Here is a 26,419-nt window from a genome sequence, read left to right on the forward strand (position 1 = left end):
CACTTATTTTAGAATAATGACTTACATCATAGTGACGCAGGCTGCAGACTCCAGAGTCAGACTACCTGGGCCACTCCGTAGCTGTGTGACCTTATGCCAGACACTTCCTCCTTCCTGCCCTTCCTGTCAGAAGGAGGGCAGCAGTGCCTGGTGCCCAGCAGGTGCTCAGTGAGTGAGCCGCCCTTACATTAGGCCAGGTAGCCCTTTGCACCCAGTAGGTGGTGGATGGTGTGTGGGGCCAGCAGAATGGGGTGGCACCTTTAGGCTCACCACCTTTAGGCTCACCTCCTTCAGGCACCACCACCTCGGTGCAGGGATGGTGGCCACTCCTATAAGCCAGCAGCTCCGAAAGCTGCTAATGAGCTTCCGTGGTTAAAGGTCTGTTGCCCTTGACTAATGAAAACTGTAGGGCCAAGAGAGTGGCGAGGAGGCCCTGACGGTTAATGGTAACTGAAGACGCCCCGTTTGCAAGGGTGGAATTTGTTACCCAGCCTCACCCAGAAACCTGGTGGCTGGCAGGAGCCCTGTTGGCAGGGTGTCAGGTGCTGTGGGGATTCGGCTGGGGACCCTGGGAGGGCTTTCTGCAGACTCTGGGTTCTTCTGCCCAGGTGGACAGGTTGGGGACCCTGCATGACAGTGAATGCCAGACTTTGCCATGACCTTGGAGTGAGCAGGCCAGGGCCGCTGGGTCTACTGCCAGCTTCTCAACGGCGGGGTCCAGTCTTGTTACTATTAATAGCTCCTGAAGGGCTTAGGGGCATCCCAAATTCAACTTGTGGCTACTTTTCACTAGCTAGCTGACTTTAGGTGAGTTACTTACCCTCTCTGTGCTGCTTTTCTTATCAGTAAAAGGGTGTTGGAAAACTGCTTGCCTCCTAGAGGTGATGGAGGATTAAGTGAGCCAGTCCCCATGGAACACCTGGAATGCAGCCTGGTTTATCCGACGTGCTCGGTAGATGGCAGCTGCCATTCCCGAGCCAGGCCAGCATTGTACTGCCCCTGACTATGTCCTTCCAGGCTCCTGGCCTTTGCTTAAAGGCCCTTCCACCTCTCCCCACCCCTAATTCCTTCTTCAGCTCCATGGCCCACAGCCATCATACGTGGGGACTTCTACTCTGATCTGATCAGAATTCATCACTCCTTCCTCTGTGTCATCGGTCAGTAATTGTTTGTTGTCCACCTCCTCTGTGTTAAGCAGGTGCTGTGCTAGAGTAAAAAGTACCCGGTTCAGGGTCCTGACTCAGTTTACAGAGAAGTGGGAGGAACCATCCAGTAAGCAGACAATTATAATGCAGTGTGGTAAGCAGTGATCGTGCAGGTGTGATGGGACATGGGATAAGGGGCCAGGAGGGCTTCCTGGAGGGGGCAGCCAGGTGTGATTGAAAACTAGGTGTTAAATAGTAAAGGGAGGAACAGTTGGGAGTGGAGGGTGGGGAACAAGTGGGAGTGAGACTGTTCCAGGCAGAGGGAACAATGTGCAAAGGCCCAAAGCTAAGAGCATGGCAAGATTAGAGAATAATGTGTCATAGATTGAACACTTAGTATGAGGTAAGCTCTGTCCCATGTGCTTCACAGAGATTAATTCCTTTAATCCTCACAGCATCTGCATGAGGTAGGTGCCATTGTCCTCGTGTTGCAGATGAGGAAACGGAGGCACAATGTCTAAGCAAAGCGCCCAAGGCCGTACAGCTGGTGAGTTGTGGGCTGGAATTGGAAGGCAGGCCGCCTGGCTCGAGCCAGTCCTCAAAGCACTGCCCCTCCTGCCCTATGGCTGAGCCGGTCCAGGATGCTGCAGGGGTGCCAGGGCCAGACCCTGAAGGGCCTTGAATGTCACCTGAGAGTGTTGAGGAGGGAACAGGGAGCCACTGAGGGCTTGGGGCCAGGGCGTGGACAGACTTGCTCGTGGCTGTGTCTCCCCTCATTGGAGGAGGTCCCAGCCCAGGGTCAGACTTACCACGTCCACTCGACAGCGTGACCATGAAGGCAGATGCTGCCTGGTGCACTTTGCCCTAAGCCCTGCCCTTGGTTGGTGCCGGTTCAGTGTGCAAAGCAGAACACGGGGACAGGGACGAGGCGGCAGGTGGGCTCTGGGGCAAGGTGCTTAGGTTCAAATCCTGCCTCTGACACTCCAGTGGAGACTGTGTGCCCCCAGCTCCTTGTTTATAAAATTGGGATCACAGCCCTGAGAGGCTGGCTGCTGGGATCAAAGGAGAGAATTCAGGTACATGGTTTGCACAGTGCCAGAACTCAGGATGCTGGGGCCTTGGCCTTGCCCTGCCTCCTCTCTGGGCCTCAGTTTCCTCATCTGTAAAGTGGGGCAGAGAAGGGTTGAGTCCATAAGGGAGCTGTGACTCGGCTCTGCTGGAGTCCCAGGAATGGGCAGGTGGCCAGGGAGGTACCCAGAGAAAGCCAGGCCCACATGCCCTGCTGGATGCTTCTGGTTCGCAGGCCACCTGTCCTCAGCCCTGCCCGTGAGGAAGGGGAGTGCCCGGGGCCCTTTCCCCACACTCCCCACTTGGCTCAGCCCGCCTGCCCAATGCAGCAGCGGGGCCATGAGCTCTCAGTAAGTGGGGCAGGGTGAACTCGGCACCACCTGGAGCCTCAAGCTGGCTGGGAAATGCCGACTGAGCCAGGAACCATTGAGGGGTAGGGGCGGGGCTGGGGGGCATGTGCGGCCTTCAGGGACCCCTGCTCCCCGCCCTAGCCAAATTCTAGTCCTAACCTCCACAGGCCCGCTCGGAAGTCTGTGCCTGTTCCACTCTCCTGGCAACTAAAGAGGATGGCAGAGGTCAGAGGCAGCGGAAGCAGGGGAGGCCTGGAGCCTTCCTGGAGGAGGTGTAAGCCAACCACGTTAAGCTTAAGCCTGGGAATGCCGTTGCTGATGCTTGTGTGCCTGCAAGTGAGGCTTTGGAACAGGACTGGTTTATTGTTTTTCACTCATCAGTTCCTTCATTCATTCGTTCATCCGTCCACTCGGCATGCTCACACTCAGCTCCCATGGGGTCAGGCCTGGGCACTCAGACAAATCCCCTGGCGCCTGCCCACTGAGAGCCTGCCACCTGGAAGGTTTAGTGCAGCGTTTCTCAAGCTCAGCATTTTCGACAGTTTGAGCAGGTAACTCTGTTGGGGCTGTCCTGTGCACTGTAGATGTGTAGCAGCATCTCTGGCCTCTACCCACTAGATGCCAGTAGCACCCCACCATGTTCTGACAGCCAGAAATGTCTCTAGACATTGACAGGTGTCCCCTGGGTGCACCGTTGCCCCGGTTGAGAATCACTGGTCTAGTGCTACTGGTCTGCAGAGATGTGCCCCTGGGGATAGTTCACCGGACTTAAGAGCTAGTCACTGAGTAATTATGTGCCAGGCACTGGACTGAGCGCTTGGCATACAGCATGTGCACAGAGGTGCCCTGGAGGAGCCTATGAGGGGGGGTACAGTGAATCACTGTCCAGATGGAGGAGGCTCCAAGCAGCAGGCTCTTACTCAGGCACAGCAAGTCAGCGGCCACCAGGCCCCACTCTGGTCTAACAGTCTAAGTCTCTCTTCTCGCCTTCCCACTTCTGCCCCACCCTAGCTAGAGGGAGGAGCAGGGACTGCACGGAAGGTGGAGCGGAAGCTGGCGGATGACCCAGCCTGCCTGCCAGGAGCCTTCTGAGGGCTGTGTGATGAGGAGGAAGGTCATTTAACGACCCTTGTCAGGTGTGCATATTTCGAATGTACAACTCACTCTCATGTGATATCTCACCCCAGCCTCAGTGTCCAGGAAGGGGGCAGGGAGTGAGTCTGTGTCACAGATGAGTCCGGTGGCACTCCAGAACCTGCTTTGCCCTGTGACAGTGAGGTTGGCTGCTCCAGGGAACCCTGCAGTGTGCTAGGGTTGTTGTAACGAAACGTCAGGCCTCTTACACAAAGTGCTGAGTTCTTACAAAGAGATCCAAGCGAGGAGTCTAGCTGGGGAGTGAGAGAGAGTGGCCTCAGTATGGCCTAAGCCAGGCTTAGGATGGAGGCTGGACTTCTGTTTCCTGCCACAAGCCACAGGCAGGGACCTGCAGCTGGAAGGACAGCTGCATGGTTTGTATAAATATTCCACAGCAAATTGCCCTTCAAAGACAATGAAGCACACAGCACAAAACCCCAAATGAGTCCATCGTAAGGACAGCAGCTGGTTCCAGTTTAATGATGTATTAGTTAGCTTTGCTATAGTAACCAGCTCCAAATCTCAGTGCTTATTACTACAACAAACACTTATTTCTCATTCATGTTACAATCAATGGCTGCAGGCCAGCCGCATCAGCTCTGCTCCGTGTGTCTTACCATTCTGGCACAGAGGCTGAAGGAACAGCCCCTATCTGGGAAGTAGGTTCTCATGGCAGAGGGGAAAGAGCACTCTGGCCCCTCGAGCTTCTGTGTGGACACATCTGCTCACGCCCCCTCTGTCAGGAGCAGGGAAGTGCGCTCCTCCCTGGGGAGGGCGGGCACTGCCAGGAGTCCTTTGGCTCCAGGTAAGGATGCATAAAGTCCTCTAGGAAGGAGGGGCAAACAGCTGCAGACAAAAATAGAACCTACAACAATGACAGCATGCAAAAAGATTTTCCAGTTTAAAAGGCACAAAATCCTAAAATGTGAAAACTGGAGAGGAACTCAGAGTCCACTGTCCAAGTCTGTCACAGTTCTCCATACTGCAGAGATCAAGAAAACTGGCAAACTTTTTAGGGGTTCTGGAAGATCCCAGTTTGTAGGCTTTATAGCTGCAGAGCCAGGACCTGGCTCTCCTCACCCCAAGGCACCTGCGGCATCCCCACGGAGCACCCTCTGTGCTCGTGGAGTGCCTGGAGGCCGGGGGCTCTTCAGTGCCCTAAAATTACACGTGTGGTTTGCGGGCATGTGCAGCTGGAGGGGCAGCTTCTCTAAGGCCTCTAACTCCACAAAGGTTCAGAACCGTGTCACTGGACCCTGCCTCTGGCCACAGGCCAGTGAGTTCCTCGGGTCAGGTGCTGCAGAACTGCAGCAGACGGTCCCTTCGGAGATGGAGGCTCGTGGTTAACGCAGTTCACAGTGAGTCCAAGGATGTCATGACCGAGAAACGGAGTTTTGTATCAGAGGAGGAGAGTGAAGACCAGCTGGACTCAGCACTTTGACCCGAAGGGCGGCAGTTCAGGGAAGTCAGCAGCTCCTGCCCAACCACGATGCGAGGAAGGACTGTCCCCAGGGTGACAGAAATAGGAGTCTGTCCAGCTGATTTATGCTGGATTCCAGGCAGAGGAGGGTGAGGGAGGAGATCCAGGGGGCCTGGCTCCATCACTTTACCTGGTGTACCTTTCTCCCCTGGAGATAATTCCTACAGAAAGGAGAGGATCCTACGCACACCAAAAATGCCGGGGTCAGGGCTTTTACAAAGTACCTGCAGTGAATACAACAAAGAGAGGGATTAACTGAATTTCAATCTTAATCATCCATGGACCTTCCCAACAACACTCAAGGTGAAGCTTTGGATGCGAGTCAACATTAAAAGGCCAGTTTGGCACACTTATTTGGTTGATTGTTTATAAATCTGGCAGATTAGCATGACCCTCTCCCCCTTACAACCTAGCCAGAACCTTTGGGACAGTCCTCCAGCATCACATGCATCCATGGCTAAACATGAAATAAAACTACAAGAACATGCTGTTATTCACTTATTCAGCAATGAGTGTCCACGGTAAGACAGGCCCTGTGCTGAAAGCAGAGATTAAAAACAAACAAAAACCACTGTCCCTGCTCTCATGTCCTGGGGGAGGGAGATAAATAATCGATTAATGATAGCAAGGCACAACTGTAGAAGCATTTGTGTGGCACAGTGTTAGTCCAAGGGGCATGCTTCTCTCTAAGGGAAAGGCTTCCTGGAAGATGCCATGTCTGAGCTTGACTTTAATTTGGAAAGGGGCAGTGAAGGGGCATGGGGAGCAAAAGCCACAAGGTGCAGGTCACCAGGGCGTTTGCTGCTGTTGGGGAATAAAGCAAACAGAGAGGGGTAGCCTGGAGAGGTGGGCAAGGCCTTGGCCTCCCAGGTTGAGGGGTGTCAGCATTACCCAGGGGGCTTGGACCTGGACAGGGGCCTGTAATTTGGCTCCACCCAGTTCAGGATCTGAAGCTGCCAGAACCCTGTCCTGGGTAGCCTCTTGCCGTGCTAGTCATTTAAAACATAATCACTCCCAACAGCATTTGCATTTTCTGAGAAGCATGAAATTGTTTTTCCTCCACAGGTCAGTCTGCTTTCTGTTTAGATTTCTCCCCCATCTTTCTGGAGATGGGGAAGAGTGGACCTCAGGCCCTTCAAGAATTCTGGGTAATTTGCCAACAATGAGAAAATGAACAGCTACAACTCTGTCTATAAACTAGAAGGGAGATTTGGGTCCAGAATAAAACACTGCCAAGAGAAGTCATTGATCATATCTGAAGAAATCTTCACCTCCAACCTGCCAGGCCAAAGCAGAAGCCTCTAGACCAGCTGGACACCCTCACCGAGTCAGTCACCACATCACCAATTCCCCTCCAGTCTGCCTCCTAAACCTCTCTCCAATCGATCCCCCACTTCAGGCCTCACCATCGAATAGTACACTTAAAATCTGTACATTACTTGTAAATTTTACCTAAATGAACACCCTCTGTGGCTCCACACACCACCATCAGGAGCGAGTTCACATCCTCAGCAGGGCATTCGAGGCCTTCACGCATGGCCCTAACTTAGCTCTCCAGCCTCATGCCCATCACACCCAGCACCCTTGGTCCCCTAACACACTGGGCTCTTAGCCGACATAGAGAGCATCTGCTTTGCTCAAAGCTTAGGGAAAAGCTGTCCAAGACTCAACTTATAAATCTACTGAGGGCACTCACTTACAGTCCAGGACACCTCAAAGCTGAAGAAAGAGACCACGGCCAAATCTACTGACTGCCACCACTACTAACAAAGATGCCCTCTTACAGGAGGTCAGCCCTTCACAGTTTACAAGAGCACTTCAACTTCTCTCTCATTGGCACTCAAATACCTGAGAAGTATGTAGGCAAGAGCTATTAGTCCCACTCTAGAGGTGAGGAAACAGCCCCAGAGAGGGAGTATGTGCTTGGAGTCACACAGCCAGTAAAGGATGGTGTCTGACTTCAAGAACCAGTGCTCTTTCCACATAATATTGGGGACACAAGCATAGCAGGGCAATCCCAGCTGTCTTCAGGTACAAAAGTCAGGCAGCTTTTCCCTTCTCAGCCCAGCCCTGTCCAGTTCTCCCAGTCTGAGGGTGTCATGGCTGCAGTGCAAACACTGCAACCTGTTTGGCTAACCGCCCGGCAAGTCTCCATGGCTGCCGTCTCACTCAGTTTTGTGTCCAGGGCAGGGGGAGGGGCAACCAATCAGCAGTGGCATGAGAAGCTGGCTGTATCCCTGGGATGGTGCCTGCGCATCACTCAGCCCCAGGAAGGTGACTCACCTGGGGTGCTGCAGCACTCGCAGCAAGGTGCTCTTGGGAGGCACCCGGTACAGTTCTGCCCTGTCCTCATCCTCAAAGTAGACCTGCAAGATGAACAGAGGAGCAGGAGTCAGATATAAATATGGGGCTTCGGTAGCACTAGGCACATTGAGGCCAAGTCTAGGGAGAAGTTAAAGAGAGGCAACTGTTATTAGTCGAATGCCTCCTTACAGAGCTGTGGAGTATAAAGCACTCAGTCCTCCCCATGACACTAAGAAAGATATTACAGCTCCATTTTCCAAAGATAGAACCAAGGCTCAGAGAAAGGAAATAACTCACCAAAAAAGCCCCACTAGTAAACAAGAGGAGCCAAGACTCAAGCCCAGGCCTATGAGCTTTTCCATCCCTAACAGTTTGGTCCTAGAGCCATTAGGTGTGGGGGAAGAAATCCAGGATGGCCCAGAGCAGGGGAAGAATCCGACCAGGGTGAGAAGGATGTCCAGGCAGGGGACAGCCCTGTGCAGGTGTCCAAGCCCAAGCAGGGTGAGGAAGATGTCTGCACAAGAGGGCTGCAGGGGGGTGAGTTGTGTCAGAGCCCGGCCCGTGGAGGAGGGTATCCTCGTGGGGGCCGGCCAGTCTAAGCAGGGTGAGAAGGGCTCCCCTGTAAGATAGCTGTCCAGGGCGGGTATGTGAGCCCATGTGGGGTGAGGAGGGTGTCCATGCTTGTGGACAGCTGATAGGGGGTGTCGGGGCCCAACCAGGGTGAGGAGGGCAACCACTCATGGCAGGGCGTGGCCTGTTGGGGAGTGAGAACCCAAGCAGGATGAGGAGGATGTTCAGGCAGGGTGGTTGAGCAATGTGGGGTGTCAGAGTGTACATAGGATGAGGACGGAACCCATGCTGGGGCAGGAGCCTGATGTGAGAGTCAAGAGGCCAAGTAGGGTGAGGACGGTTCCCTGTGGGAGACGGGACAGTGGTGTTGACAGGAGGAGAATTAAATATAGGGGGAGTGATCAAACTAACAAATATATGAAGAATAGAAGCCACTGTTACAAATAGAAAAAGGGAGAAAATAGATCCTGTGGTGTTGGATTAGAATTGGAAATGTCAGTGAGACCTCATGTTTTCTCTCTTTCTCTCTCTCTCTCACACACACACACACACACACACACACACACACACACACACACGGCACTGGAGCAGTGAGCACCCCCCCCACCCCCGCCCCTATACTTACGAATACACCTATTGCACAGATCTTGGTTCTAAATACCATTTTCCATGAGAAAGAACCAGGACTCCTTGGGAAAAAATAGCTGATTCCAGAGCTGGGGCAAGGGAAGCACAATTTGCCAGAAAGCAAGGAAGTGCGTAAAAAATGAAGACAAGTCAAAAGGACACAGAAACAAATTTGAAGGGATTTCCATTGGCCAAAGCTGGGCTAATCTGAGCATAACATAATCATAGTAATAGATTATAACTCAATGAATCAAACAGGAAACCATAAATCCACTGATATAGATATAAATAAATGATTATGTTGAAGGCCTGATGAACAATGGGACATTTATATCATTTCAAAGCAGCTCCCTATAAAATACTAATTACAAAGGGGCAGAGAGTAACTTTACAGTAGAGAAGCCTGGCAGACCCCACCTCAATCAGGTGATCAAAGTGAACATTGTCAGTTATGGGACAGATTGAAATCATGCACCTGATAGGCTGCAACAAGAACGCAGCATTACTTCTGTGATGTTCCAGTCAAATATGCATAATCCAGATCTAGTCATGAGGAAACACAAGACGAACCCGCACTGATGGACTTTACACAAAATAACTCGTCTGTAGACCACCAGCTCTGGGGGGCTCACAGTTAAGACTGGGCACTCTCACCACTGGGGCCCACGTTCACTTCTGGTCAGGGAACCACACCACTGGTCTGTCTGCTGTCAACTGTGGCGGCTATGTCTTGTGATGCTGAGAGCTGTGCTACAAACACCAGCAGGGTCACCCATGGTGGATGGCTTTCAGCAGAGCTTCCAGACTAAGGCAGATTAGGAAGAAGGACCTGGCCACCCACTGCCAAAAAATTGGCCATGAAAACCCTATGAAGAGCAGTGGAGCGCTGTCTGATATAACACTAGAAGGGGAGAGGATGGTGCAAAAAGACCGGGCTGGGTTCTGCTCTGCCGTACACAGGGGCGCCAGGAGTCAGCATCAACCTGATGGCACTAACAAAATCTTCAAAAATGTTGAGATCAAGAAAGTCGAGGAAAGACTTAAGAAACTCTTCCATCGCCTGAAGGAGACTAAAGGGACATGACCAACAAGTACAAAACAAAGTAGGATTCTCGACAGGTCGCCTTGCCATAAAGAGCATTCCTGGGACAATTTGTGAAACGGAATGAAGTCTGAGGATTAGATGGTACTTAGTGTATCAACATTAATTTCCTAATTCTGATGGTCGACTGGGATTGTGAAGGAAAATGTCCTCGTTTGTAGGAAACAGACAGTAAAGTATTCAAGGGTGATGGGGCATCAGCTGGCATCATACTCTCAAATGGTTAGAAGACAAATTCTTTGCACTGTGAGTTGTGATTATTTTCTTTTAAATCCCAACAATAGAATCTTATTCAGCCTTAAAAAGGAAGGATTTCCTGACACGTTACAACATGGATGAACCTCGAAGACCTTATGCTAAGTGAAATAACCTAGACACAAAAGGACAAATACTGTATGATGCCACTTAGATGAGGTACCTAGAGTAGTCAGATTCACAGAGACACAAAGAGTGTTGGTTGCCGGGGCAGGGAGAGGGGAAATGGGGAGTTAGTTTAATGGGTATAGAGTTTCGGTTTGAGATGATGAAATGGAGAGGGATGGTGCTGATGGATGCACAACAATGTGAACGTACTTAATGTTACTGAACTGTGACTTTAAAAATGGTTAAAATGTAAATGTAAAATTTATGCTCTGTATATTTTACCACAATTTTTTTTTAAAGGCAGTGAAACCTTGCCCCCCAACCAAAAAAATCCCATAGAGGAACACAATAAAACTTCTCTTACCTCTAAATTATCAGGGCAATATTTTTGCTCTAAGTCCCAACAGGGCGTTTCACCAAACATCACCATTAGATGATCAATAAACCTAAAGATATAACATGTACTTTCTGGGTATCCATAACTCATGATCGCTCTATTTTCCCACATCACAGTCCCCAGACACGAATTCACAGAGACATCAAGAATGTATAAAACACGAAATGCAGGCTTAAGCCATTTTGGCAACAGTGCCCAAAATGTATGTTATCACTTGTCCTATTAGGGCATAATACTTTTTTCTAAGCTGACACAGACTTAACAACATTCCTTACATTTAGCCACATTTTAAGCATTAACTCTATGAAATCAGACATTAAAATTGCTGGTTATATTTTTTCTAATATACACTTCGGTACTTTGCATGTACTACCTGCATGATTTCCTATCTCCCAGAGCTGTGTACCAGTGCTGGACAAACCCTGGACTGTGGTGTTTACTGACTAGCCCAGTCAGCATGATGGTGAGACTTGTGTCCGTCACTGCAGAGCTAGTCAGTAAAGGGAGCAATCAGCTGCCCAACAGATTATACCAACCAGACTGTGAAACCCTCCAAACCGTCCTCTTCCCTCCTCAACCAAAAGTCCACCTGTCCCTCCTGCCAAGACAGCAGAGAAAGAGCATGCAAGCAAGAGCAGAGGGCTCTTGGGAAGTAAGTACCTGGAGTCCTCGTGAAAAGCTGAGATGAAGTCCGACTGGGCGTACTCTGGGTACAGAAAAAGCACAGGCCAGCTCAATCTGCCCTGGTCATCTACACTCAGCCTGGCTCCACAGGGGTTCCCAGAGCTAAGCCCATCCAGGAAAAGCTCACCAGGACACTCTGAGGCCGAATCTTCATCCTCACCGGCAGCTTCCGAGACTAACTTGATGTTCCTAGCCTGGGTTAAAGACAGAAACGCACACACAGCCCCTTACTGTGTGGAAGGATGCAAACCCATTTCACCAAAACAGGGAAACTCTAACTCAGCCAGCTCCCTGAGGGCCAGCTCTACACGCGATGCACCTGCAACGACCCTGAGGCCTGGCACACCGCTGGTGTCGCTCTGGCTTAACTAACCTTCACCAAACATCTATCACGTGCTAGACTGTGTCACAGAGACGAGCGAGATGTGGTTCCTGCCCTCAAGCCCCTGCTCGTGGTCTAGTGGGGAGACAGCTCTGGAAATAAGTACCACATAAGGTAAGAAGTGGAGCTGTGGAACTGCGGACGATGAATAGTGAATTTAGCCTTGGGACTGCAGGCCAACCAGGGCATGCCAGGCCTTGAACAACTTTGAAAGGCAGAGAAATAAAGGTGTGGGGAGGGTGGAAGGGCATTCCACCCCAAGGAACAGCATGTGCAAAGGCATTGAAAAGATCAAGAGGGTGGTATGTACAAAAATGGCAAATGTTTCAGTTTAGCTAGGACATGGAATATTAAAAATAATGCACACTGACTTAATCTTGACTGCCTCGTAAAAATAAGGATAAATCAAAGGTCTGAATAGTAGTCACCTCTTATGTGTGTGGAGGTTCCTAAGCTAGCAAATGAGGGGAAAGTTACATGCAATCAAAATTACCGCTGACTGAGATCTCCTAAATCAGGGGTTGGCAAACTTCTCCTTTAAGGGTCAGGTAAGAAATATTTTAGGCTTTGTGAGCCAAATGGTCTCTGTTGAAATCAACTACTCAACTCTGCCACTGTAGTGTGAAAACGGCCACAGGTAACAGCGAAGCCAACAGGCAGGGCTGTGATCCACTGGCTGCAGTTTGCTGACCCTTGCTTTTATATTTTCACCAGCGGTAAAATATAGTGGGTGTGGCTTTGTGTAGACTATGGAGAGTGATTCTTATGTACACTGAAGCTTGAGATGTTAGACTGAAGGAGAGAACAAAAATGAGGTCTGTATGCAAATGTCTGGGCATTCCAATATTGTACATTTTAGAAAATGGCCAAATCCCTCACTGTGAATGAGGATTCGATGGAGAATCTAGTGTATTCCATTCTGTTTAATCTGTTAATATGTGTTAACAGATTGCTCGTTGTGGGGAGGACTAGTGGAGAGCATCTTAGTACTGCAAAGTTCTCAGTCAACAAGGAACTTAAATGGGTGCATAAGTTAGCTCCACAGAGACTGAAACCAAGAAGCTACCCCACAATCCCCTGGCAGGTGCTAGCTCCCTTGTGAGGACCAAGCAAGCCAGGCTCAACAGGAGACTTGCTGGGTACTCAGGTAAAACCAAGACTTGGATCAGACTGCACTCATTTAGAATGCAGAGGCGAGAGGGAAGCGGAGGTAGAATTTTGTTGCTGTTGTTATAGGTAGAGAAGCAACATCCTAAAACGTCAGACTTCCTCAGGATGCAGCATGACAGTGGCTAGGAACAAGGGCCTGGCTCTGACACACACATTAGCTCTGAGAGGTTTCTTCGCCTGTCTGAGACTTCGTCACCATCCAGCAAAACACGAGCAAGAAGACCTACCTGCCTCAGAAGGCGACTGTGAGATTAAGTGATGCCTGACCGTACCAAGTATTCAGCGTAGGTTCCCTGAGACCAACACATGCACAGGAGAGCTGACTGAACCCAGGGGTCCGGCTCCAGAGCCCCTTCTTCATACCGCTTCACCGAAGCAGGTGAACAAATTCATTCAGGTAAAGCAGCCCAAGAAAGGTTCCCAAGAGGCTTCAGGACTAGTGGATTTAACAAGAACTGTGAGGGCCTACGGTCTGAGAACTCACCTTGACAGCCTGGAGTAAAGCCTCATTCTGATTCTGCTCCTTCTTTTCTTTCACTTTTGCTTTCCTTATATCCCTCTGTTCAGTTCGCTGGAAATGAAGTTCAGGTGCATCAGCTCTAGAGAACCTGCTTCCTATTCCGTTACACCAGCCTGTGCCTAAAAGACCATCTCCGGTCTCCATCCAACCCAGCCTCCCGCGTCAAGGGATACCAGGGGCCGGATTCAGTTCAATAAATACTTACTTAAAAAGTGCATGTCTGGGCGCCAGGACCGGTGGCAGCAGAAATTTAAAAATCTATAGTTCCTGTACCCAAGGAGCTCAGTCTACCGAGGGGGACAGACAAGTAAAAGGTCACGTGTTACCCAGGTGGTGAGAACCGAGAGGTATAAAACAGCGGAGGGAACAACTGATTCTGCCCCTCTGAGGAGGGGCTTTAGATAGACAAGGAAGATTCCACCGGATGAAGGAGAAAGGACATTCTCAGTAGAGGGACTGACATCAGGGCCCATGGGGCATTTCAACTTCTCTGGTGTGGCTGGGGTACAGAAAAATACACTGGAAAAACCCAGCGCAAGACCTTCTCAGAGGCTCTGCCTTTTGCACAATTAAAATCCATGAGAGAAAAGTACCATCAGTCTCCTGAGCCTGGCAGAAATGTAATGGAGATTTCCTTTTCCTGCTAATCTCCTCAAAAGCAGCTGATCCTGCTCTTACCCTCAGGACTGTGGACTAAAGGGGTCAGCAAACTTTTTCTGTAAAGGGCCAGATAGTAAATATTTTAGGCCTTGCAGACCATATATGGTCTCTGTTGCATATTATCTGGTTTTGTTTGTTGTTTATAACCCTTTAAAAAGGGGGAAAACTTTCTTAGTTCACAGAACATGCAAAAACAGGCCACAAGCTGGATTTGGCCTGTGGGTCAGTTTGCTGACACCTGCCCCAAAATATAGCACCAACCACTCCTCATTCTTCCCATGAAAGCCCCAAAAAGGCTAACACAGATTTTTTTCCCTTGTGAACCAAGTCCATCCTTTCAGGGAGACAATGACTGATAATTCTTGGCCATTCTTTCTCCAATCCAGTCTGCCAAGAGCTGCAAAACCCCTTCCTGCCGTCAGGACGTTTGACTGCTCTCTCAAGAGCATGCCACCCAACGGACACTGCTAGACTATGTCCAATTCTGCCTTCACAGTTGAGCTGCGCCCAACCAGTGCCTGGTCCACACTAGAAAACGATTAAGATGGATGATTAAGGATGACTTGGGCTCTGTCCCAAGTTGCTTTCACTGATTTACAGGATGCAAGTGGGTGGATGTGGCTTCCTGCTTACCTGAAGTTTGGGGTCTTGGCAGCCCACATAAAGTGGAATAAAGGCAGGAGGATCCCTGAACTGTGGAGTTTGCTGCCCTTTTTTCCAAAAATCATCAACTTTGTTGAAGTATAATTTACAGATTTTAAGTGGACAGTTCAATGAGTTTTGGCACACGTGTACCGAGTACCCAGCACTCCAGCCAAGACAGAGAACACTTCTATCCCCTCGAATGTCGCCACACGCCCCTTTGCAGTCGACCCTCCTCCCAATCCATCACTGATGAGTTTTTCTTTTTGTTGCCAAGTAATATTCCATCATATGAATATACCACACTTTTGCTTATCTTTTTTCCTATTGTTGGATACAAGGGCTGTTTCTGGGTTATTATGAATAAATAGGCTATGAACATTCTTATACACGTTCTTTTATGAACGTGTTTTCATTTTTCTTAGGTAAATACCTAGGGGTGAAATTGCTGGGTCACAGGACAGCTGTATGAAATTGTCAAATTGATTTCCAAAGTGGCTGTACCATTTTCCATCCCGCTGGTAATGTATGAGAGTTCCAGTTGCTCCACATCTTCGCCAATATTTGGTCTTGACAGTCTTGTGAACTGGGATCCTGATGAGGTTTATTTGCATTTCCCTGAAGTCTAACAATAATGTGCATAATTTTATGTGCTTATTGTAAATCTTCTTTTGAGAACTGTCTGTTCGCTTCTGCCACATTAAAATTTTTTCATATTGAATAGATTTATGTATTCTGGATACAAATCCTGTTAGATATATGTATTAAAAATATTTTCCCATTCCGTGGCTTGCCTTTTAATCTTAGTGATGTCTTTTATAGAATAGAAATTGTTTAGTTTCGACTAAGTCCTATTTATCAATAATTTTGTCTTTTAGGATTAGTATATATTTTACTTTTTTTAATTAAAGTGAAATTCACATGACATAAAATTAACCATTTTAAAGTATACAATTCAGTGGCATTTAGTACATTCACTATATTGTACAACTATCGCCTCTATCTAGTTCCAAGGCTTTTCAACGCCCTAAAAGGAAACCCCAAGCCCATTAAGCAGTCACTCCACATTTCCCCATTTCCCCAGCCCCTGGCAACCACTAATGTGTTTTCTGACTCCATAGATTTACCTATTTTGGCTGTTTCATATATATAGGATCATACAATAAGTGATCTTTTATATCTGTCTTCTTTCACTTAGCATAGGGTTTTTGAGGTTCATCTACATTATAACATGTATCAGTACTTCATTCCTTTTTATGGCTGAATAATATTCCGTTGCATGGATTTCCCACATTTTATCTATCATCAGTTGACAGACATTTTGATTTTTTTCCCACTTCTTGGCCATTATGAACAGTGTTAACATGAACAATCATGTGGAAGTATTTGTTTACATACTTGTTTTCTTTTGGGTATATACCTGGGAGTCAAAGTGCTAGGTCATATGATAATTCTATGGTTAATTTTTTGAGGAATTGTCAAACTGTTTTCCATAGTGGCTGTGCCATTTTACATTCCCACCAGCAACATATGAGGGTTTCATCATTTCAATCACATCATCGTGAACATTTGTTATTTTCCTTTTTAAAAAAATTATAGCCATCCTAGTGAGTGTAAAATAGTATCTCATTGTGGTTTTGATTTACATTTCCCTAATGACTAATGATGTTAACCACCTTTCATGTGTTTGTTGGTCATTTGTGTATCATCTTTGAAGAAATGTCTATTCAGATCCTTTGCCCATTTAAAAAATTAGGTTGTCTTTTAATTACTGAGATGTTAAGAGTTCTTTATATATCCTAGATAAAAGTACCTTAACAGATAGATGATTTACAAGTATTTTCTCCTATTCTGTGGGTTCTCTTTTCACTTTCTCAATGGTGTCCTTTGAAGCATAAAAGTTTTTACTGTCGATGACGTCCAGTTTATCTTTTTCCTTTTTTTTCTTTTTGAGGAAGATTAGCCCTGAGCTAACTACTGCCAATCCTCCTCTTTTTGCTGAGGAAGACTGGCCCTGAGCTAACATCCATGCCCGTCTTCCTCTACTTTATACATGGGATGCCTGCCACAGCATGGCTTTTTGCCAAATGGTGCCATGTCCACACCCAGGACCCAAACCAGCAAACCCCGGGCCGCTGAGAAGTGGAACGTGCACACTTAACCACTGCGCCACTGGGCCAGCCCCCTATTTTTTCTTTTGTTGTTTGTGCTTTTTGTGTCATAGCTAAGAAACCATTGCCCAATCCAAGGTCATGAAGGTTTATGCCGATGTTTTCTTCTAAGAGTTTTATAGTTTTACCTCTTACACTTAGGTCTTTGATCCATTTTGAGGTAACTTTTGTATATAGTATTAGGTAGGGGTCCAAGTTCATTCTTTTGCATATGGGATGCAGTTGTCCCAGAATCATTTGTTTAAGACTATTCCTTCACCATTGACCCTTGCTGAGAATCAATCATCTGTAAATGTGAGAGTTTGTTTCTGAGCTCTCAATTCTATTAACACTGATCTATATGTCTATTCTTATGTCAGTACCATGTCTTGACTGCTATGGCTTTGTAGTAAGATGTGAAAGTGGGAAGTGTGAGTCCTCTTTTTGTTTTTCAGGATTATTTTGGCTATTCTGAGTCCCTTGAATTTTCATATGAATATTAGAATCAGCTTGCCAATATTTCTACAAAGAATCCAGTTGGAATTTTGATGCAGATTGTGTTGAATCTGTACATCAATTTGGGGAGTACTGTCATCTTAACAATATTAAGATCTGATCCATCAACGTGGGATGTCTTCCCATTTATTTAGGTTTAATTTCTTTCAACAATGTTTGGTATTTTCAGAGTAAAGTTTTATGCTACTTGTGTTAAATTTATTCCTAAGTATTTTATTCTTTTTGATGCTATTGTAAATAGAATTATTTTCTTAATTTCACATTTGGAATATTCATTAAGTATCTATGGGAGACAAGTGATTTTTTTACACTGATGTATCCCACCAGCCTGCTGAACTAATTTATTAGTTCCAGTAGTTTTTCGTGGCTTCCTTAGGATTTTCTATATACAAGATCATATCATTTGCCAATGGAGAGTTTTACTTCTTCCTCTACTTCAGTTTTTGAAGAAGAGGTTTGCTGGACATAGACTTCTTGGTTGACAGTCCTTTTGTTTCAGCACTGAATTTCTTTCATCCACTGCCTTTTGGCTCCCATGTTTTCTGATGAGGACTCAGCTGTTAATTCATCAAGGATCTCTTATATGTGAAGAGTCACTTCTCTCTTGATGTTTTTAAGATTCTCTTCTGTGTCTCTGACTTTCAACAGTTATGATGATGATGTGTCTGGGTGTAGATTTAAGTATACCCTACTTAGAGTTTTATTAAGCTTCTTGGAAGAGTAGATTACTGTTTTTCATCAAGTCTGGGAAGCCTTTGACTGTCATTTCTTCAAGTGTTCTTTTGCCCCTTTCTCACTCTCCTCTCCTGAGACTCCCATTATGCTTATGATGATATGCTTGATGGCATCCCACAGGTCTCTCGGTCTCTCTTCATCTTTCTTTATTCTTTTTTCTTTCTGTTCCTCAGACTGGGTAATCATAACTGACCTATCTTCAGAGTTCTGCTGTTGAGCCCTTCAGTGAATTTTTCATTTCAGTTATTGTACTTTTCGACTACAGAATTTTTTTTTTTTTGAGGAAGATTAGCCCTGAGCTAACTGCTGCCAATCCTCCTCTTTTCGCTGAGGAAGACTGGCCCTGAGCTAACATCCGTGCCCATCTTCCTCTACTTTATATGTGGGATGCCTGCCACAGCATGGCTTGCCAAACGGTGCCATGTCCACACCCAGGATCCGAACAAGCGAACCCCGGGCCGCCAAAGCAGAATGTGTGCACTTAGCTGTGCCACCGGGCCGGCTCCCAGAATTTCTATTTAGTTCCTTTTTACAATTTTTCTTCAGTGATATTCCCTACTTGATGAGACATCATTCTCATATATATGTATTTTTTTAGTTCTTTAGACATTGTTTCCTTTTGTTCGTAGAACAGATTTAAAGCAGGTAGTTTAAAGTCTTTGTCTTGTAAATCCCATGTTTCTGTTGATTTTTTTTCCCTGTGTATGGGCCATAGTTTCTTGTTTTTTTGCATTCCTTGTAATTTTTTGTTGAAAACTGTTGCTGAGGTATGCATATGTTCACTAATTTCAAAGAGGGGACTGAGTTTCAGAAACATCAGGAAGTTGCTCAAGGTTATACAGTTCTGCTTTCTCCTGTCTGGAATGTTCCTCTCCTCACCTCCATCGCCCTCCTGAACTGAGTAAACTCCTGCTGAGTCTTCAAGGGATTAGACTCAGGCAACACCTCTTTCCCCAAAGCTTCTCTGCCACCCCAGCTCTGCCCTGCTCTTAGCCAGGGCAGTGTCGGATAGCACTACTACACACACTATATTCTTGCTTGCCTCTGTCACATTATAACTATTTATTTACATGTTTGTTTACCTGTCTGTGTCTCCGGAGTTCCAAGGGTAGGGACTGGTTTGGGTTTTGTTTTTAAAGAAGAAAAAATTTACAGTGACCCAAAAGACACAATCTGGGGAATGCTAATTAATTAATGCTAATTAACAAATGCCAACTGGCTACTATTTCTGTCACCAACCTTCAACTTGTCTGCTTTAGCCCTCATTTCCAGAAGCTTCTTCTCTTTGGCATCTATCTGCAGCCCCTCATCGCACCAGTTCACAGCCTCGGCAAAGTTTTTCAGTTCCAGATGGCATAAGGCACCTGCAGAACCCAGAACCCTTAGAATCCACGGACAACAGGCATGAAAAGAACCCTACGTGAGCAGGAGCCCCACTCCTACCAACTACCAGGCAGCACCCTGAAGGAAAAACAGATGATACAGCCCCTTGTGCTGCACTCCCCAGACAAGGAAGAATACTTTTTGTATCTTAGATCCAAAAGCTCTCTAGGGCCCATTCAGCTCAAAACTCCTGTAAGCCTCCCTGGCATTAAGGACTCTTAAAGTACGGAAGGCTACAGCTTAATGGCACAGTACAGGCTCGGGAATCAGACAGATCTGGGCTGGAAATCTGGCTCTGTCATTTACCAACGAGACATTAGACAAAGAACTGAGCATCTCTGAGCTTCAGGTTCCTCATCTGCAAACAAGAAGAAAAAAGCCCATCTCAGATAATTTTTTTAAATGAGAACAAAAGGCAGAATTTTCCTCAGGCATTCCTCAAACAGTGGCAAGAGCAAAGACGTCGGGTCTCTCCTAGAATCAATCTGATGGTTCCAGGGTTGAGCTGCCTCTCCTTTAATCATGTTCATTTTTTCTCCAGTTAGCCTCTTTAGGTTTTCCACAGAAATTCAAAATATCAGAACTGCATGGGCTTAGATGTCAACAGAATCCAACCTCAGAGATGAGCAAACTGATACAGAGAGTGGGTGTCTCGCCAAGGTCACAGGGTAAGGTAAAACTGACTATTCAGTTAAGGATTACACACTTCCAGCCTGCGGCCAAATCCATCGGACTACACTCAATTTACTTGCCAATCTCTGTTCAGTATCTTCTTTCCCTATAGCGGAGGGACTGGGCTCTACTTACCCACCCCAACCATGAGTACCTAAAGAAGCCGAACTTTTATAAAGCATTTTAAGTTGGTCCATGGGGATACAGGAAAGATTAATATGTGATGAATAAATTAAAGTTCGCGAAGCACCTTAGAGCTTCCCAAAGAAAAGGTGAAGTATAAAAGTAATAAAAGTACTATTATTACATCGAAAGGTCACACTACAAAACAAAAAATAATCTGGGAACATCTCAGCATCAGAGTTATCAGCAAAGGTCCCATGACTTATCTGTTAATTAACATTAACATGGCATTTGACGATCTTGCCTTCCAATCAGCTAATCTGGAAAAAAAATTAGAACGTGGCTTTTCGAACTGCTTTATTTTAATTAACTTTATTCTTTATTAATTTAAAACGAGGAGTTTAAATTTCTCTACAAATTCTTAAAACACAAAGGGTTAGATTATTCTCCAGAGAATTCTTTTAAAAATGGCACATCGCTGTTGATAAGGACCAAGAACTTAATACCAAGACTGCAAAACTAAGGTGACTTCATTAGTATCTCAGCACCTTAATATCAAAGCATAAAAGGTCTCCACTTGTGGTGCAGCGAGTGCCAACTTCTCCATAATGACAATCATACTGTAGTTCTACAAGACTTACCTCTTACTATGGCTTTGAGGTGGCAGGGTTTGAGCTTTCTGGCAGCAGTCACATCATTGAGAGCAGAACGCAAATTGCCTAACAAAACACCATTTAGTAAAAGAGAGAAGAGTGTGGAGTCAGAATATTTCCAAAATTTTGTGTGTAAACACAAAGACACTCTTGTACAGTCTTGGAGAAATATAAATCAGAGCAACAGTTTTTAGAAAAAAATATAGCTGTACTCAAGAGCCTTAGAAATGTTTATAACATCAGGCAACCCACAGAACAACTATAAATGGCTAGCACATGAAAGATGCTCGGCATCACTAATAATAAGAGAAATTAACACGAAACTGGTAAAAATTAAAGACAGATAATATCCAGCATTGGTGAAGATATGGAAAAAGGGCACTCTAAGGGTAAATTAAGAGAGCAAATTAGCATGCACTTTGTGCACACACTTTGACCCAACAATATTCTTCTAAAAATTTATCCTTAAAAAAACTTGCACAGGGGCTGGCCCCGTGGCCGAGTGGTTAAGTTCGCGCGCTCCGCTGCAGGCGGCCCAGTATTTCATTGGTTCGAATCCTGGGCGCGGACATGACACTGCTCATCAAACCACGCTGAGGCAGCGTCCCACCTGCCACAACTAGAAGGACCCACAACGAAGAATGTACAACTATGTACCAGGGGGCTTTGGGGAGAAAAAGGAAAAAATAAAAAAAAAAATCTTTAAAAAAAAAAAAACTTGCACAAATTTGCAGGAATAAATGTAACAGCATATTAATGGCAGCATGACTTTTAAATGTGAAAAGCTGGAGGTAACTGAAATATCCTCAATTTAGTAATGATTAAATAAATGATGGTAAATCCATACTATTGAATACTATGCAGCCATTAAAAAGAGTAAGACAGATCTGCATGTAAAAGGCTTGACAGAATGTCTTTGCTATACTGTTTGCACTGGTGGTTCAATATGTATAGAAGCCTATTTTTCTAAAACAAACCAATCTAAATATACAGACACATATGTGGGTGTAGGTGCATTTTAAAAAGGGTGCATTCATACACACTGGTTATCCAAACTAGAAGGGCATCAGGTAGACTGTCACTTTCTAGTTTATACTGTAAATATTACTTAACAGTTTGGTATTTACCCATTAATTTCACTTCTAAAACTCTAGCCCAGGAGTCAGCAAAATTTTTCTGTAAATGGCCCTATAGTAAATATTTTAGGCTTTACAGGACACATATGATCCGTTACAAATTCTTCTTTGTTAGTTTTACAATCCTTTAAAAATGTAAAAAGCATTTTTAGATCACAGGAGGCCAGGGATCCAGATGTGGCCTATGAGCCAGTTTGTTAAATCTGCTTTAGCCTAAGAATAATCAGAATTATTAGGACAACATTATCACTAACTTTGTTTATTTTGCCTAAACAAACCTAAAAGCAGCTATTTACTCAACAATGTATAGAATGCTAAAGCAAATAGTGTAAACACTGGTATGTCCATATAATGCAATTTTATGTAGCTACTAAAACAGTATTCACAATTTGAATGACAAGTGAAATTATCTGTTATAAAATTAAGTGCAAAGAACTGAATACAAAATTGGATGAACAGCATTATCTTAACTACGGAAAAAAATGCACATAAAAGAGATCCAAAGACTTCTAGTTAAAGGTGACAGACTGAACACATGCATTTAACTCAACCCCCACCACATTCATCCTTCCCCCCCAAAAAAGCCATAAACCCAGAGACAAGAAGAATGACAACACAGAACACATTTTAAAGCTGGAAAACAAAAGGACAAAGGCTAACTGACTAATCAGGCTTGAGAAAACTGAATTCTCAGCCAGCAGAGGAAAAGCCCCAAAGCTACCAAACTGTACTGCAGACCCTACAAAGTACTCAGGACTAAGGAACTGCCAGCACCAAGGACCTCTGGAAATGTGGGGACAGGCGTCTCCCATGCAGTGCACTTTGAATCAAACCTGATTCTGCATCCTAATCCTAGCACTGTGCACCCTCAATTCATTTTACTAGATTTACTACATTTGACTAGTTTCTTACTCCACTGACTAGGGATAAAGCTGTTAACCTCACCTACCTTACACAGTTGCTATGAGGTCAGGAGGAATATCAAATGTGAAAGTGCTTTTTAAGTCAAACCAGTGACTCATCATTTAAGGAATGGCTCTGATTATGATACATCTCCTCCTCTGGTATCGCACACACACGGTTTTTTCTTGCAAGGTGCTTTTGGTCTTAGGAGCCCTATACATGACATTCTCTAAGTTCCCCAAGGAAAGGAACTACGTAGCTCTTGTTCACAGTACAGTGCCCAGCACAGAACAAGACCTCCGTCTGTCTGCTGAATGAAGAAAGCATATTCCTCCAGAAGTTGGAGGGCTGGGTTTCTAGTCCAGGTTCTGGCACTAAGCAAAGAGTCCCTGTCTGGGCCTATGTAAGATGAGGGGCTTGGTCAGCCCAAACAATCTCTGAAGTTCCATCCTACTCTTCCCTTTTAGAACTTTGCAATGAAACAGGCTAAAGGAGAAAACAGTTGAAGCAGACTATGGTTGAAGAGAAACTCTGCTCAAATGGTGACGAGTCCCAAGAGACTCATCCCAGCGAGACCACAGGGCTATTCTCTACCAGCCCCTCAGAAATGCTTGAGGCCATTCGCAGGTCCTCTCTAAGCCCTGTGATAAGAAACAAGGGTCTAACATGACCAAGACTAGTCACCAGTAATGCCACCAAAGAACCAGTGTTTCCCAAAGTCACATCTGCAGAACAGTCCTGCACGTTAAGAAGTGTTGCTTGAAGAGGAGGCTTACAAAACTTGAGAATCACAGGGTCAAGTCCTTCGCTGTGGGTTTGCTCAGCGTCCTGACCATACTAATGTGCACTGCAAATCTGCAACAAAAAGCCGCATTCTCCAAGCTTACTCGTCCAAAGAATATCTTTTACTTCAAGGGTCACACAGACTACTCTTGGAGAAATTCTCCCTTAGATTAACATAGTTTCTCTCACACAAAGATCTCAAACCCTTCTAGCATCCTTGGGAAGAGGGTAAAGAGCCCAGAAAAAAAAAATTTGAGAGAGCAGAAGCATTTGGGCTCAAAAATCCCAGATCATACCAACTCATGTATTAAGATATTTGATGTCACTCATTTGGTTCAGATAGAATTCTACCATGTATCTGGTTTCCCTTTTCACCAAGTCTACCTGGAAGATCAGAGTTCAATTAAACTATCCTAGGTTCTGGGATCAGCAGGTCCTCCTCCTCTGACACTCTCAAAGCCTCCACTAGCCATCATAAAGGCTTTCATCACAAATTAATTCTTTAGAAAGCACAAAGTAATGGCATAATTACCCAGGTAGTATTGTGCTGCTGCCCGGTTGGTATAAAGGACAGCATTCAAATCAGGGTCTGCACATTTCTTCTTTAATCCTTCAGTGTATGAAATCACAGCTTTTTTATAGTCTTTTTCTTTAAAGTAATCATTGCCCTCATCTTTATAGGTCTTGGCCTGTTCTGCAAAGAAGAGAAGAAACAATCACTGTTTTCTGTTTTTTAAAAGGCTCATTAAAAATATTCCAAATCAGGGGCCGGGCTGTGGCTGAGTGGTTAAGTTTCCCCACTCCCTGGCTGGGTCCCAGGGTTTTGCTGGTTCGGATCCTGGGCGCAGACATGGCACCACTCAAGAGGCCACTCTGGGGCAGCATCCCACATGCCACAACTAGAAAGATCCACAACTAGAATGTGCAACTATGTACTGGGGGGATCTGGGGAGAAAAAGCAGGAAAAAAAAATATTCTAAATCATGCAATAATGTAATATATGATAAACCAAATAGAAGAAACCAGTAGGGACGGAAAACTCAAAAATTAATGCTATAAAACTGGGTATCAACGTGGAGAAACAAAGTCATGCGTACTTAATGCTACAATCAATTCCAAATATCTTACAAGGTAAATTATTAAGTGATTACAAAAAAACAAAGGCATAAAGGAAAAAAATATTTATCCTAGCTCTTGAGGAAAGGACTTTTTTTTTTTAGTTACTGAAGAAATAGGGGGAAATTATACTTCTTCTGCTTCTGTTATTCTCTTCCCTGGAATGCAAATTCCCGTCCTCCCCCAGTAAAAACCTACAGATTGTTAAGATTCAGTTCGAATGCCCGTCCACCGCGAGCCCACTCCCGCCCGCCTGGCGCCGGCCCTCGTCACCCGCGTCTGTCCGGCGCTCTGGAGGGCAGTCTTGGCCACCCCTCCCAGGGCCTGGCATTAGACACCCCAAGGCGCGCACGCGGCCGCCGCGACCCGAGCTCAGGCGAACTTCTTGTTACCAACGAGAATCTTGCGACTCACTCGACCTCAATCCAGTGGAGACACAAACGAACGCGGGAGTCGCGGAAGGTACCTTCTGGAGATCGCTCCTCATCGAAAATAATGGACTGGAGGCAGGCCAGGTCAGGATTCTCCCGCGGGTCAACCTCCGACGGCGCTTGCTTCATGAAGAGCGGGATCTTTGCAAATTCCTGCACGTTAAGAGAATGAACTAGACCCACAGGATTGTCCGCTCCGTAGACCCAGCTCCGTGTCTCCACCAAAGCTTCCCGGCAACTCATCACGACCGGCTCTCTCCCCGGCCAGGCCTCCGTGTCCCGCCCGTCGGTCCCCGCGTTCCCACAAGAACGGCCCACCCACCAGGCCCCGAGCGCTCTCCGTTCCCGGCCCGCGACCCGCCCCCTCGGTCGCCGCCCCGGCGCTGCTGCCGCCAGGGCCACTCCGCAAGCGGGGACGCGCTCCGAGGAGCCCCGGGTCAGAGCCGGCGGTGGGGGGACGCGGCCCGTCCGACTCCACAGCCCACGCTTGCAGGCGCCGCGGCCGCGCTGGCGGACCCGGCGCCCACCTCCTCCCACTGGTCCTCGCGGAAGCCGCCGCGGTAAGGCTGGCTGCGGAACTTCTCCAGGAATGCGTCCATGGCTTCGTCGCCGGCGGCGTCCGGCGCTGGCTGCTCCATGGAGCCCCTCGACCCTCCGGCCACGGCCCCGGCGCCGAGAACCGCGCGGCAACTTCCGGCGGTGCGGGCGCGCCTCGCTCAACCCTCCGGGCGGCGCCGGCGCGCGCGCCTCGGGTTCCGCGCTGCCGGGGACCAGGCCGGCCGGGTTCCGCCGCGCCCCGCCCCCACGCCTCTGGGCTGGGTGAACCCCGCGCCCCGCAGGGCCCCGCCGTCGCTTGCTTCTCTCTTCCGTCCCGCTCGCCGTCCCGCGTTTCCTGAGCTCCGGCCGCGGCGGCCGGGCGCACTGTGCCGGGCGAGCTGCCAGGGCTGGTCAGGCGGCGGCGGGAGCCGGGGCGAAAGGTGCACAGCGATGGCGCAGGCGTCCCAGCAAAGGAGGAGCCGGCTCGGCGGGGTGGCGGGAGCAGCGGCCCGGGGGACGGGCGGGCTGGGGCCGGGAGAGGCGAGCGGAAAGCAAGGGCCGGGGTGGTGGCTGCGCGCGACCCTGAGGACGTGGGGCTCGCAGATCGCCCGGGAGCGTTCGGGCCTGGGGGACAGGAGTGCTGTGATCCGACGTGCCTGGTTCTGGGGTCAGCCGGCCCCGAC

General features: G+C 47.1%; 1 protein-coding gene across 3 annotated transcripts; it reads right to left on the minus strand.

Annotated features, from left to right (window-relative positions):
- Positions 1-4,139: 4,139 nt before the first annotated feature.
- TTC4 (tetratricopeptide repeat domain 4) lies at positions 4,140-25,966 on the minus strand. Of its 3 annotated transcripts, XM_044770866.2 has the most exons (11): positions 25,727-25,923; positions 25,235-25,352; positions 24,185-24,346; positions 20,819-20,896; positions 19,239-19,363; positions 13,261-13,347; positions 11,352-11,418; positions 11,201-11,246; positions 10,508-10,589; positions 7,461-7,543; positions 4,140-5,401 (listed from the first exon to the last, which is right to left on the minus strand). In XM_044770866.2, exons 1-11 carry the CDS (start codon positions 25,835-25,837, stop codon positions 5,299-5,301), a joined length of 1,062 nt encoding a protein of 353 aa, XP_044626801.1. In that variant the 5' UTR covers positions 25,838-25,923; the 3' UTR covers positions 4,140-5,298. The 3 variants fall into 3 exon arrangements, with proteins under 3 accessions (XP_044626801.1, XP_014699860.1, XP_070365939.1); XM_014844374.3 differs by having other exon boundaries at positions 11,201-11,418; positions 25,727-25,966; XM_070509838.1 differs by having other exon boundaries at positions 11,201-11,418; positions 24,185-24,341; positions 25,727-25,900.
- Positions 25,967-26,419: the final 453 nt, after the last annotated feature.

Source organism: Equus asinus, chromosome 5 (assembly GCF_041296235.1).
Source record: "Equus asinus isolate D_3611 breed Donkey chromosome 5, EquAss-T2T_v2, whole genome shotgun sequence".
In the NCBI taxonomy this organism is placed as follows: domain Eukaryota; kingdom Metazoa; phylum Chordata; class Mammalia; order Perissodactyla; family Equidae; genus Equus; species Equus asinus.